Genomic DNA, 13,511 nt, shown 5'->3' with positions numbered 1-13,511 from the left:
CGGGTGAAGCCTCCTACATTAACTGAAGCTGTGGGACCACATGCAACAGGGTGTAGAATCCAAACTCTCTCCACTTCTTTTGCTTCTCTGTTTAAGAAAAGGACAAGAAAAAGATGCCCTGACACTTGTGGAGAGTTTTAGTGGAAGACGAATCATCATAGTGTAGGGTTCCTTGATTCCGTGGCTATTGTTCCAGAGTCGTCAAGAAAACTTTCAGAGTTATGAATAAAAGAAAGTGGGAGGGGAGGAGAGAAGGCTTCAAGGTCAGCACCACGAGGGAGGAGGCACAGGGGCCCGGACGCCCCTCCGCCAGAGGGCGCTTCTCCGAGTCTTGGAAGAGACTGAGCTCCAGACAGGGGTCTACCAAGAGGTCAGGACTGGCCTCACAGCAAGCATTGGTAAGAAGTGGAACATCATCTGTGTGTGCTCTGTCTTCCCCGGTTTGTCGAATTTGGAGCGAGGAGGGTGGGTGCAGGGGAGGGACGCTGGCGGAAGGGAGGAAGAGTAGAGAACGAGGGCATGGGATCACACAGAGATGGACAGAGGGGTGCAGGAAAGAGTCTGGCTTAAGCAGGTGGGAATCTAAAGGTCCCCTTCTGCCTCAGAGGATGCCAGTCAGTGGAAAGTTTCAGGGTAGCATGTGCAACACGTTGTGACCACTAAAAGGTTTTTTATGATGATGCTGCTTTCAAGTCCACAGAACATGCATGGAGTGAGACTAGATAGGCAGAGAGAGAAAGGTGCAGCTGTTGTTGCTTAGATATATACCATAATCAGGTGTTCTCCCAGGACTGTGTGCCATTTGGGAAGTGTTATTATAGAAAGTGTTACTGATATGAAATGCTTTGTTACACCAGGTCATAGAATACTCCATGTGCTAAGTGGGGGGAAATCGCATTTTTGTTCACATCTCTGCGCTTAAAGATTTCAGGCATGTGGCAGCTCCAGCAAGAAAACTCCAACCCCCTGGTGTTTGATCTCATTTTGGCTGATTTGGAGTCAATAACGAGGGGAAACTCAGTGGGTCAGTTGTTGCTAAGCACAAGAGTGTGCCCTGAAGCTAGTTCTAAACCATCTGTCACACACAGAAGATTCTTTTGCCTCTTTTTTGCAAACTCTAGTTGCACAGCTAGAGGGATAGATACTGTATTTTCCTAAGTCACTGTATTTTGTGTGTGTGTACCTATATTTCGGGGATACATTTATACCCTGAAGTAAACTAAATTTAACACAACCTCTTTTTTTGGGGACATTCTTATTTGTAAAACATAAACAAAGTTTATGTTTAGTCAAAGTATGTGAAATATCCCCATTTAGATAGCTAAGTAAACGTGTGTGTTTTTGGACTTATAGTCCAAAGTGACTTACAATACAACATTATTTATGTCGGCGGATCAAACAAACTGCAGGTTTCAACAAAAAGGATTTAATTTTGGGCCCGTTGACAAGACGGTCACTTACCTTTTTGAGCTACTGCTGCGCTGCCACAAAGTTTTACATTCATTTATCTTGCCTTGCAAATATAAACGTTTAGTATTCTCTGATATTGGCATTCTGCATTGTTGTTGCAAATTCTGCTGATTTGTCACCAAGATAATGTTATCAAATTAGCTATATGATGTGTTTTTTGTATGAGTAATAGTTTTGAAAGCATCAGTTGAAAACTACAAATCAATAGTGTTTTGCATTGTATGACATTCTTTGCTAGCAAAAGTGTGTTTCTGAATTTAGTAAGCATGTTGCAAAATTTGTTTTTGTAAAGAAAATGTAACATTGATAGCAAATATAAAAGTACATTGCTAAAATCAATATAGCAAATATAAAAAATGTATGCTATTTGTGGCAGTCTGAACTGAGTGGCCAGCAAAAAAAAAAAAATCCTCCATGTTGAGCTCTGCACTATACACCAAAACATAAATGTTTAGACACAAACAGATGAAAGTTGCAGTCATAGAAATGGAAGGCATTAAAAATCTACTTGATCTTGAGTGCATCTGCAATGAGGCTGTTGAATTGTAGCAGAGTACCATTTTTATAGCCTGTATTTTATGTAAACTGAAAATATTCAGAATTTTTTGTTTCCACCTATTATTTGTTTCCCCCACATATTATGCTATGGCTTGGAGGCCACTGTAACACACAACTTTTCCTTCTGTACTGAACTGAATGGTAAAAAAGTATGACATTTATACATGGATGTAAAAAAAAATATGGAAATACAGTACCTGAGAAATTTACATAACATAATAAAAATGCTCTAGTTTAAGGTCTGAAGAAGCTGGTATTAGAGTATATCAAATCCCTCTAAATTGAAAACGGGCACAATCGTTTAGCAAGTTTACTCTCATCCACAGTGTATTTAAATGGCAAGATATGTATTATAAATCCATACAGTAAATGTTTACTTGGCGTTTCATGTCTGTGGTCTGTTGTTAAATACTACATTAGTATTAACATTATTATCTTCAGGTGGGTGGTTGTGAAATTATTTGTGGCCATGTTGCTATAGAAACGACTCCACTTTGTGTATCATGGATTGTCTTTTGAATCACACCTTTTATCAACTTGAAGACACATCTAGTCTTTTGAAACTGTCTTGCTCTAGAATTTGAGATGTAAGATATTTAGATGAGTTTGATAAAGACATTCTCATAATGTACCTGCTGCAGAACCAAGAAAAAAATAGACAGAAAATATGTTAGGGAGACATTAATTAAGAAACACAAAGAAGTTCTGGGAATACTTGTGTTGAGTTATGAATTGTGATGAGTGAAAATGCATGCAGTTAAATGTGCCTGTGTAAAATTCCCAGGTACTTTCATGGAATATGTATCAGGTCTAAGAGGGACTCCCAACAGTCACCTTGAGGAGTTTTACGGTTTTACATCCCAGCTTGGAGGAAGTTTGCTTTCATGCTCGGCAGGTCGGACATTAGGCTCTAAGTGGCAGTGCAAACAGTGAGGAGCATGTGCATGCCAACACAAATGCTCAAACAGGCTAATTGTTCTATAACATAGTTTTGAAACAAAGGAGGCTGATGAGAATGTGTGGATAGATACAAACCTTGTCAACTGTAGCTTGGAAACCGAGTCATTTATATATCTTTGTTTCTTTAAATGGGCTTATCTCAGTGGGAGGTGTTAAGGAGGATATGTGCTATAGTGGGTTAAAGTATTGGACATTCCCAATCAATATTCTGTACTTCCGTGTGTTACATGCTGTTTGAGTCCTAAAGAAATCCCTGTGGACTTAAGGTTTAATAATGTTAAGCGTAAATTGGACGTGTGGACGATTCAGAGTGCACTTATTACATCCCTGTTCATTCACAGTCTGAAGTTATTCTACCCTGGAGTCTGCAGATATGTGTCCCATTGTGTTTGACTACAAAGACTGGTTTACGACTTTCTTGTTCCTAAACATTCAGAAAATCCATCTTGTGCCCGGTTGGTGTTAAGGCAGTCTTAAACAGCATTACACTGGGCAACTGAAATAGGAGCGGATCAGAGTTTGTAATGAGCCGGTACAACCTCGGGGGGCTGATTTTGTGTTACCACCACAGGGCTTTAAGCCTGGTGGATGTGCCTTACTTTGGTTGTTATAGCAACTGTCATGCATATCGCCCGGCACGCTTACAGTCAACTTCTCACTACGGTTACAGATATGTCACTAAAGATCAGATGCTTTTTCAATTAGTCAAAATTGAACACTCCTAAATTATAGTGATTTCATCACTTACTGTCACCTCAAAAAAAACCTCTAATCTGTGCTTTTATAGGACAAAGCCACAACCATAATTAGCTGTAAAGGAATGTTCAGGGCTTAATACAAGTTAAGCTCAATCGACAGCATTTGTGATGATTACAGCATAATGTTGATTACCACAAAAATGATTTAGACACGTCGCTTACAATGGAAGTATTGGGGCCAATTTTTGCAGGAAAATCAGAAATTTGAAACTTATAATTTTATAAAAGCACTTAATTCTTCTGTTAAAATTTGTGCATTATGTGCACTGTAAATTTGCTCTCATAATTTTTACAGTCCTTTTAGGGGAACATTGTCATGGCAGGTACCTATACCTTTTTTCGCACTAAAGTTATGGTATCTTAACACTCATATTGTTTATGTCTTGTGGTTATACTTGTGAAGGTATTTTACCATTTATGAATTAGCCTAATTAAGTGTCTCACTAGCTGTGTTTACTTGGACCCTAGTATTACGATTGTAATCAGACTATTAGCACAGTCGGAATAAAAAAGTCACATGTAACCACATCAATCGGAATTAATTTGGCAAAATACAGATTATAAGGGGTGGTTTAAACCTTTTCTAATCCAATCGAGAGGACATGTAAACACTTGATCAGACTGAAAACCGAAACTATAAAGTACTGCGCATGTGCAATGATGTAGAAATGGCATAATGACGTATGGCAGGTGGAATGCGCTGTTGTTGTTGAATAAAGTGTCATAAATGACTGTCGTGTCATTCTAAATTTGTCCTTCCACTCATCGTCTGTGAAGTGGAGCAGGACAATGTCCGATTAGTCCTTGTGTCTGATTTTCATCCCCAGATGCCTTGTTTTGGGCGTGGGAGGGGGTGTTTTTACTGCTTGATAAATAAAAGCAGCACAGCACTGAGCCTCATGTGCTCGTCATTTCCTACATTAGGACCTGAAATAGACAAATATTAAGTCTGTCTGTCAAACAGTGGGAAACTGTATATTTGTTCTGTGTGCTCATGTCAAAAAATCTATTCCGATTTGAAGCTTGTGACAAATAAATGTGCACATCAACCCGATCACTTTATTTATTGTTCATGTAAACACTACGTTCGGATTCAAACAAGGTGTCCATGTAAACATATCTTTTTTTTTTTTTTTTATTGAGCTTAACTTGACTATGAATAAGACATGTATGCAATGTGTAGACTTAAGTCCTTTTAAAGCTTATTTCTGTCTTATTCAACACAATATTTCATTTTATTTCATGACCCGCTGTGTCACTGCAGAATAACCCAGGTGCATGGGTCTCAAATCACAGTCCCTCAGCATTAGATGAAATAACAGGTGTGAATTGGAAAGGTCCTCCCTCTGGTAAAGTCAACTGGCCTCCGGAGAGGGAGAATCTCTGACAGCTGAAAAAGCCTAACAGAACCCAGCACTCATCTCAGTGAATTAATGAGCTCACACTCCTGCTTGTGTGTATTTCTTGCAAAAGCTTTTTTTTCTCACATCTCAGTTACCGCAGGGACCTGGGGAGCCTGTTGCTAGAGTGGTATCAGACACATGATTTAAAAAAAAAAATACATACATGGTTATAATCAGTGTTGGGAGTAACGCGTTACAAAAGTAATGCATTACAGTAACATACTACGTTTTGCAATTTTCAGTAATATTTTACTCTGTACATGTTCAGTAACGCTTGTGTTACAACACACTTTTAGCCCAAAATGTAATTATAAAAAATAAAAAACAACAGCAAGACCGCCAGACATTAACGAATGAAAAATGCTAGTAAGTTATAACCTGTTCGTGGTCAGTCAATAGTTGCGTGTGGTGTCCAAGTTTGTAAATAAAGAAGGCTTAAAGGAACTGTATGTAAGAAATGTATTTCAATTAATCATAAAATGGCCCTGATTTGTCACTAGACATTAAGAAATCATGTTAATTTCAAATACTTATATCACTGACAACAGTTGTCAGGCCAAGATATTGTCATTTTAAAAGTGAAGTTGCAGCCCTCAACTGATGTTGATGTTGACATGTTGTGTCATGCCTGAAGCGCCACCCTCCACCTATCTACCAATCACGAAGTCAGTAGTGTTTCTGCATTCGGGTTGCCAGCTCTGCTCTAGTTACCACAGCTGCAGCTACAAACTTTTTGGATAAACAATGTCTAACTTTACGAAACCTAAACGGCCTCGTTATGAATCAGAAAAACGTCGTGACAGTGTCCGAGATAAAACAAGGATTTGTATAAGAGATGCCTTTGAAAGATGGAGACGGCTGAAAACGGAGAATAATTTGAAGACTGATGCCAACGTTGCTAATTTTCTCCTGGACAGGTAAGGTTCATCTATGTTTGGCTAACTTGTACTTAATGTAAATGGACATTTCAAATATTCATGACAGTCGAACAAAGTTATGCATGTTCGTGCAAAGTAACGTTAGGTTAGCGCAGATGGAGGAGGTGGGTCATTGAATTGAAAAGGTAACGTTAAGGAATTGTTTGGTAAATAAAAACGGCGAGTCGTCATTGCTAACATTAGTAATGCATTATCAGAGCCCTTTTCTCTGTCATTATGCTGGGACGCTGAGGAAAACAACATTAGCACGCCTATATATGGCAATGTGAAAACGTATTTGAGACTGTAGCCTAACGTTACCTCAGTAAAAATTATTCCTCATTCGTTCTTCGCATATATAGTGGACAAAACATGCTGCAAGTGGACCTGTATGACCATTGCTAATGTTATTTAGCTTTGCTGTAATTTTACTATAGTATTTTTTCATGTGGGAATGTACTGTCACATACGAGCGTTCATATTTACGATTATATTTGGCTAATCGCCATTAGTAAATTTTTGCGATTCATAATTACTTCACAAAACATCGCTCTTGAAGCATAAACATAATTAACAGAAAGAAAAAAAACTTACTGTGTACGACACGTCACTTGCCATTGAAAGCTCCTTGTAGCAGCCTACGTTCCTGCTGGATCCTGCAGCCTAGCTGGCAACCTCGAGTCAGGGGAGGGAGAGAGGGGATACACCGGTCTACAGTAATTTGAAAGTGATTGCAGTACCAGTTTTGGCCACAGTCCTACATACAGCTCCTTTAAAGGCTCTGTCGTTTCAAAGAATAGCACAACGGCGAGCGCGTCGAGTATAAACACCTCCGCAAACGGACGAGGCGTGCGGGCAGTCAGCGGAGGCTTGCACTGCGGAGTCAAATGAAAGTATAAACAAGGCTTAATGAATGAAGATGGACGTATGCGTATTACTTCGAGTTTGTCAGAGATAAGAACAAGAATAACGTAATGGTCAAATGCAACCTTTGTCTAAAACCGAAAGAACTATCGACGTCGTGAAATAGCACTAGCAATTTTAAAAAAAACATCTCTTGCACTTTGTGCAGGGCGGTTTTGTGTTGTGAACGTCTTGAATTCAAAGAGAATAAAATAATGACAATAATAAGAAAAGAACAAATGTGTATCTTGTCATGGCTTTTTACATATAGTTCTGTTGTGTCTAATATGAATAGACCCAAGCTATTCCCAGATATTGCCAGATAATCACGTTACCTCTACCATACTTTTAACAGACTTGTTGGATCGTTTGTGATTCTGTCCGTCATCCTTTCTTGCATTGTGTTGAGCCTTCACTTTGCCAATTATATAGCCTGGATAACCCACAGTCATTATGCTACATCATATCGCCTTCTACTGGATGTAAAATGCTCTGTGGTACATTTTGTCATTTTAGAAGTTCTACTTCTGTAGTTATTTTTGTGAAAGTAACACAAAAGTAATACAGGAGTAATGTAACGCATTACAATTCTGAGACAGTAATATTGTAAGGTAAAGAATTACTTTTAAATAACAGTAACAATTAATCTATAATGTATTACAGTTTGGAAGTAACTTGCACAACACTGGTTAATCACAATTTTGACAATGTGAATTTGATTACACATTTAAACTTGACTATATTTAATTGTAGCCCACCTAACAGCAGTTGCTTTGATCTATTTGAGGTTATTTAATCCTGAATCTCTCCTTTAACCTCTCATAAGAACTGTTATATTCCCTCTATCCCAGGGTCACCTGTAGACCGGGGTTTATTTGGGAAAGGCCTGATGCTGTGCTTTCACACTTGGTTCTGATTGCCTGGTCTGTTTTATTTTTTTGCCCTCATAAGGTTTTTGAGTTCACTGATAAGGTTTGTACTGTAAATATTTTCTACAATTAAAGGTGGAATTTTTTTTTTTAAATGAAAAAGTGCATTTCTTTGTGATTTTAAAATACTTGAAGGAAACGGTTCACTTTCAGCAGTTATTGTCTATGGGGCAGATTTCTGTTTGTTGTACATCAGATACAGATAAATTAACACATCGGCCTGCAATACATTTATTTGAATGCATTAATGAGAGTGATTGTGTGTTTGAATTACTCATACCATCTCTATTCATTATGAAGCTGTGGTTTGTATTTACTGCAAAGGTATTAACATGTATGCATATAACGGTTGAGTTTCTAAGCTACTTTAGTGACTTTACTTTAGTGACAGGACAGAATTGACACTGCGTTTCTGCGCTCGATCTTAACGTGATGTGCGAGCTTCTGTCTGAGTGTTCGTTTGTCACAATATATCAGGCATTAGTTCAACATAATACATATCTGATGGTCGAAACTCGCTTTAAAGTACAAACTGGCAGGGCTTAAACCACATACAAATGACAAGCTTTGTGAGGACGCAGGTGATAGAGGTCTGCCTTCAGGGTGCGCGCGTTGTCAGAGACGCGACACGGCTCAGCTCTCTGTCACAGAAAAAAGCTGAGCAATGAACGGATACGTTTTCCGTATTGTTGCTTTTGAATAGTGCACAATCGCTTTAAATGTTGAAACTGGCAAGCCTTTAAACGCATACTTGACAAACTTAATGAGGACGAAAGTGAAAGCGGCTTCGGGGCTTGCGCGTGCCGTCTGTGTGTGTGTGTGTGTCAGCGTGTAGGCTATAAGAACAGCAATTAACTGACCTGTATAAACTGTGTAAAACATGCAGCTACTATAGTGATTCTGGGCATCTATAAACATAGATAACTGCCCCTGAAATAACCGACATGGGAAAAATATGTCGGTTAGAGGTTCTGAATGTCGGTTTCGGTTATTTTTCGATTAATCGTACAGCCCTATTCTTCTGTCAGGTGCAGTTGAAGTAGAAAGTGCCTGGGAAAAACGCTGTCAGATGAGATGGCGTAGCCAGGCTATGTCTGTGTCATTATTCCAACATTATCTTCGTAACTTGTTACGAAATAAAAAGTTTAACACTTCAGAAAAATTTACTTTTCTCTTGTCAACATTATATTTTTATTCCGATTGAGGTGTTTATGCGGAGCATTTTTGTTCGGTTTGGACTTTTAAACCGATTACAGTGCTCCATGTAAACCCACCTAATGAAAACAGCGCATTAATATAGAACGAGGATTCGTCTGACTTGGAATTACCTGTAAATTAAACTATTTTATTGCACACCTTCCAGCCAATCAGAATCAAATATTCGGACAGACCATGGCATTAATTACTTTAGTTATTGTTAAACTAAAATGTTATGGGTTTGTTTGCACCAATAAATGCTGCTGCCTACCAGCTGAAATAACCAATAAAACTTTGTTCCATATATTTTTTTCTATATCGTCATAAATATCGTTATCGCGAATATTCTTGAAATATCGTGATATAATTTTGAGGCTATATCACCCACCCCTAGTCCGAACCGCGGTGCGTTTGCATCATCAAAGCAGCAGCTGTTTACCCCGTTGCTTGGTAACAATGGCGAGCGAGAAGGCAGCAAAATGCATAGCGTTGCTCACCTCACTTTTATATTTTTGTTTTTGAACCATTGGTTTTGTTTTCAAAGCTTCAGTACGAAATTACACTTGCGTCTTATCTGCCGCAAACGTACTGCAAATGCTCTAAAGAACGCTGAAGGTGAGCAGAAATGAGATTTACAGCTCTCTGCTTGTGATATGTTAGTCGAGCTCGCCAGGAAAATGAGTGAATCACACACAAACACATATTTTTATCAAATCATGCGTCATTTATAGCGGTTCACTTCCACGATTTAATACGATTACGTTCAAATCAGCAGCGAACCATACCGGAGTTCACATGAACCGTACCCCAGACCACCCTTTTTAAGCGGAATCGGGTACGTACCCAAGTTTGGAAGACAGTGTTTACATCATCCAAATGAACCAAACTCTGACGTCAATCGAACACACCCTAAAATTACAGTTCATCCAAAAATAAAGTTTTGTGATTTTTACTCACCTATATATGATAATTTACTTATACCTGCAGGGCTCCAGACTAACTTTTTTCACTAGGAGCACAGTGGCCCCCAACAGAAAATGTTAGGGGCACAACCAGAAATTTTAGGGGCGCACACCGTAAATCAACATGCTAACCAAATCTACTAATTTCCACTGTATTACTAATAGGGATCGGTATCGTTAAAGTTTTAATGGTATTACTACTCTTACCGATACTGCTTATTGATCCGGTACTTTGACAGTATTCTTACCGGTTCTTTTTATTATACTTTTTTTTTTTTTTTATATATATATAAAAAAACATAATTAAGAACATAATTAACATGGCTTTATAATCCCAAAAGTAAAATATCTATAGCAAAAGAAACCGCAAAGTTTGAACAAAAATATAAAACATCTATTTGTAAATGGACCACTGTGCAGGCATTCGGAAGGTCTGCTAACATTAAATATTACAGTAAAGAACAAACCTGCAAAGAAATCTAATAAAGTAATGAAATGTAAAATAACACTGCATAGTTTTCACTGTATAAATTGATAGATTAATGCTTACAAAAGCTAAAGTTATTAAATCAAGAGATGTGAATATTTTCTATTTGCCTTTTGTTCGATTCGAATTAATGGCTCAATCATCAGCTGGTTTAGACGCTGCCCCTTTAAGACCGATCGAATGTAGAACTAATAATATCATATTCTCCTATTTCTGCAAACTATTTACGCCCATTTAAGATATAAACTGTTAAAATAACTACTCTCCAATCCGGTCATTTTGACACCGGCTATTTGTTGTTTATTTGATGGTTTAGACGCGCACACGAAGCCTAAAATATTAAGTGCAAGTCGGTCCATTTCGCAGCACACACACACATAAGGCGCCTTGAAGTTGGAAACAGCGTCTCTTGCGCGGATTATTGTGCATTTAATAGCTCTTTATTATCAAACACATCCCGCAGTTTAGCAAAAGTAGAGACTGCAGTTTACAACAATCACTGAATCTGACGTTTAGTTTAGGTTTAAGGAGAAATGTGCTGTGACGGGAAGGATGTCGCGCTCGACGGAACACGGCTATAGGAATAGTTTTACCTCATCCATCTTTTTATAATTCTTGGAAGCCAAAATCGAAAATAAAATTAGATTAATATCACAGCACATACCTAAAGTTTAAGCAGACTAAACTTTTGTGTAGTTCTCTTGGCCATCGTCACTCATTAAGCTGACTGTGGTGTTGTGTTCGCTGTAGCTCCACGTGAGAGAGCGCTCTTTCTCTCTCTTCTGGATTGCGAATGGCAAAAATGCATCACGGACAAATGGTTTAATATTATCTCATATAGAGACGGCTGGCAAAGATAGAATTTGCCAGACATAACGTCTATCAATTATAATTATTAAGTGTATTTTCTTAATTTCTCCAGTACCGACAGCGGGCAAATTTACTGGTCGCACATGTGCGACTGGATGTAAAATTCAGTCGCACACTCTCAAATTTTAGTCGCAAAATGCGACCATTTAGTCGCACTCTGGAGCCCTGACCTGTATGTGTGTGTCTGTATTGTAATAGGACAGTATAATGCGTACAATTATTTAGCTTATACTCCAGAGTCTGGTTCTACCCTAAAACAACCCATTTATCCCATCACACACTGGCACAACAGATTGTCTCTAAACAGATGATGGTATATCTATCAGTAACGGCCAACAAACCAACTATTCAATGACCTTGTGGCAGATTAACTGATCTTGCCAGTATTTACCCCCAGCTCGTGCAAATATACCAGAGCTATTCCATAGCATCATCCTCAGTGAGACGAAAAATACATGCAAAGCATGTGACTCCTGCCTCAACCAGCCCTCCACATTAGTATTCCCATTCTCGGAATGGCTGGAGTGCCTCAGGGTTGATGCATCTATTCATTTCAGTGTGGATGGCCCCTTTAAAGTGGTCAAAGGGAATAAGAGAACTGTAATAAACACCATTATATTTATACAGTGCAGTGCTGCTTTTATTGCACTATTCCTATTAACCGTTAATTGCCAGGTTGCCTTGGTAACACACTTGGCACAGGGAACTAATGTAAAATTTATGTCAACCGAGTGTGGCATTTCCTCCGCTCGTTTTCTGTTAGCGTAGTTGCACTCAGCTCAGGGATCAGGGGTGCCATACTATGAAAATAGATCCATTGTGTAAGCTGTGCCAAGATACATTATTATTGTTGTTAAAAGGTAATTTATAGCTCAACCCACAGTCTACTTGCAGTTAAGCATTACTTAAATCTGTAGAAAAAAAGTTTAACTCTACGGCAGAAATTGATTGATTATGGATTCATAGAAATGTATTACTTTACCCCCTTGTATTTGAATGTAGCTAAAAGGTTTCTATGTTTTTACACTTGTGTCCCATTTCTTATATAGTAGTTATTTGTAACAATAAACAATTATCTAGCCAGACCCAGACTGCAGTGTTATTTGCCCTTTTATTTTATATAATTTTTTTACTGTCAGATATTGGATATTCAATGGCTCATTTCCTCTGTTTTTACATTTAGGGTGCTTTCACAACTGCGTCTTTGTTTCGGAACCTGGTGCGTTTTCTCCCTTAGCTCGGTTTGTTTAGGCATATGTGAACACGGCAATCGCGCTTGGATCTGCGCCAAAACAATCGAGTGAATGAGGTGGCCTCAGCCCGATTGCAAACAAACTCGGGGGCGGTTCGCTTGAGGTGTGAACGCAATCCAACCCAACGAACCAAGTGGTATTATAATTCATAACGGGAAAAGTGCTATATAAATAGCAATAGTGTCTGATTTTGTGAGTGAGCACATTAGTTATAAAAGTTGAAAACCAAAAGAGTCCCTCTTCATCTTAAAATGTTGTGTAATTACGCTTCTCTGTGCAAGAATGCTGTCCCGATGAAGCCTTGACAGTGTTTGCGTGTCTTGACACAGTTAACCTCTAGGCAGCGCTGGAAGATCCAGAGTTTGAATTTAACAGCAGAAATGATAGCTACATTCGTATAGTGTTTGCGTGTGTCTCGATGGATACAAATAAAGCCACAATACGCTCATATATCGAACTTGTCAATCATCTTGATGGATAACGCAGAAGAAACTCTGACCAATAAGAGGACAGTTGTACTCGCATGTGACTTACATAAACACATTTTGGTAAGCTTTGAAATGTTGCCTTGTGAAAGCGAACCAAACCAAGAAGAAAATGCAACATTGTACAAAACAAACGATGTATAGGTGTGAAAACGCCGTTAGATTACAAAGATAACCTAAAAGCATTTTCATACTTTACATTATAATGTGCTGCATAACTGTACATTAATATTTGATGGTACACAAATGATGCACTTGTGGCATTTATTTTATGGATTTAATTGTTTTATTTTTATTTAGACAGTCTAGAACTTTATTGGTTATTTGCATTAACATAGTAAATAATTATCGTCTTATTG

At 38.4% G+C, this 13,511-nt stretch overlaps 1 protein-coding gene across 1 annotated transcript in view; it reads left to right on the top strand.

The window, feature by feature from the left end:
* Positions 1–221: 221 nt before the first annotated feature.
* trpm3 (transient receptor potential cation channel, subfamily M, member 3) overlaps positions 222–13,511 on the top strand; it is a gene marked incomplete at both ends in the record, with an annotated part of 178,491 nt that continues 165,201 nt past the window's right edge. The window contains 1 exon segment of the mRNA XM_079815722.1: positions 222–398. Coding sequence (XP_079671848.1) covers positions 222–398 — 177 coding nt within the window.

Source organism: Gobio gobio (assembly GCF_949357685.1).
Source record: "Gobio gobio genome assembly, chromosome: 4".
NCBI classification, from domain to species: Eukaryota; Metazoa; Chordata; class Actinopteri; order Cypriniformes; family Gobionidae; genus Gobio; species Gobio gobio.
The sequence above is the reverse complement of the archived record's forward strand: the minus strand, read 5'-3'. Positions and strand labels throughout refer to the sequence as shown.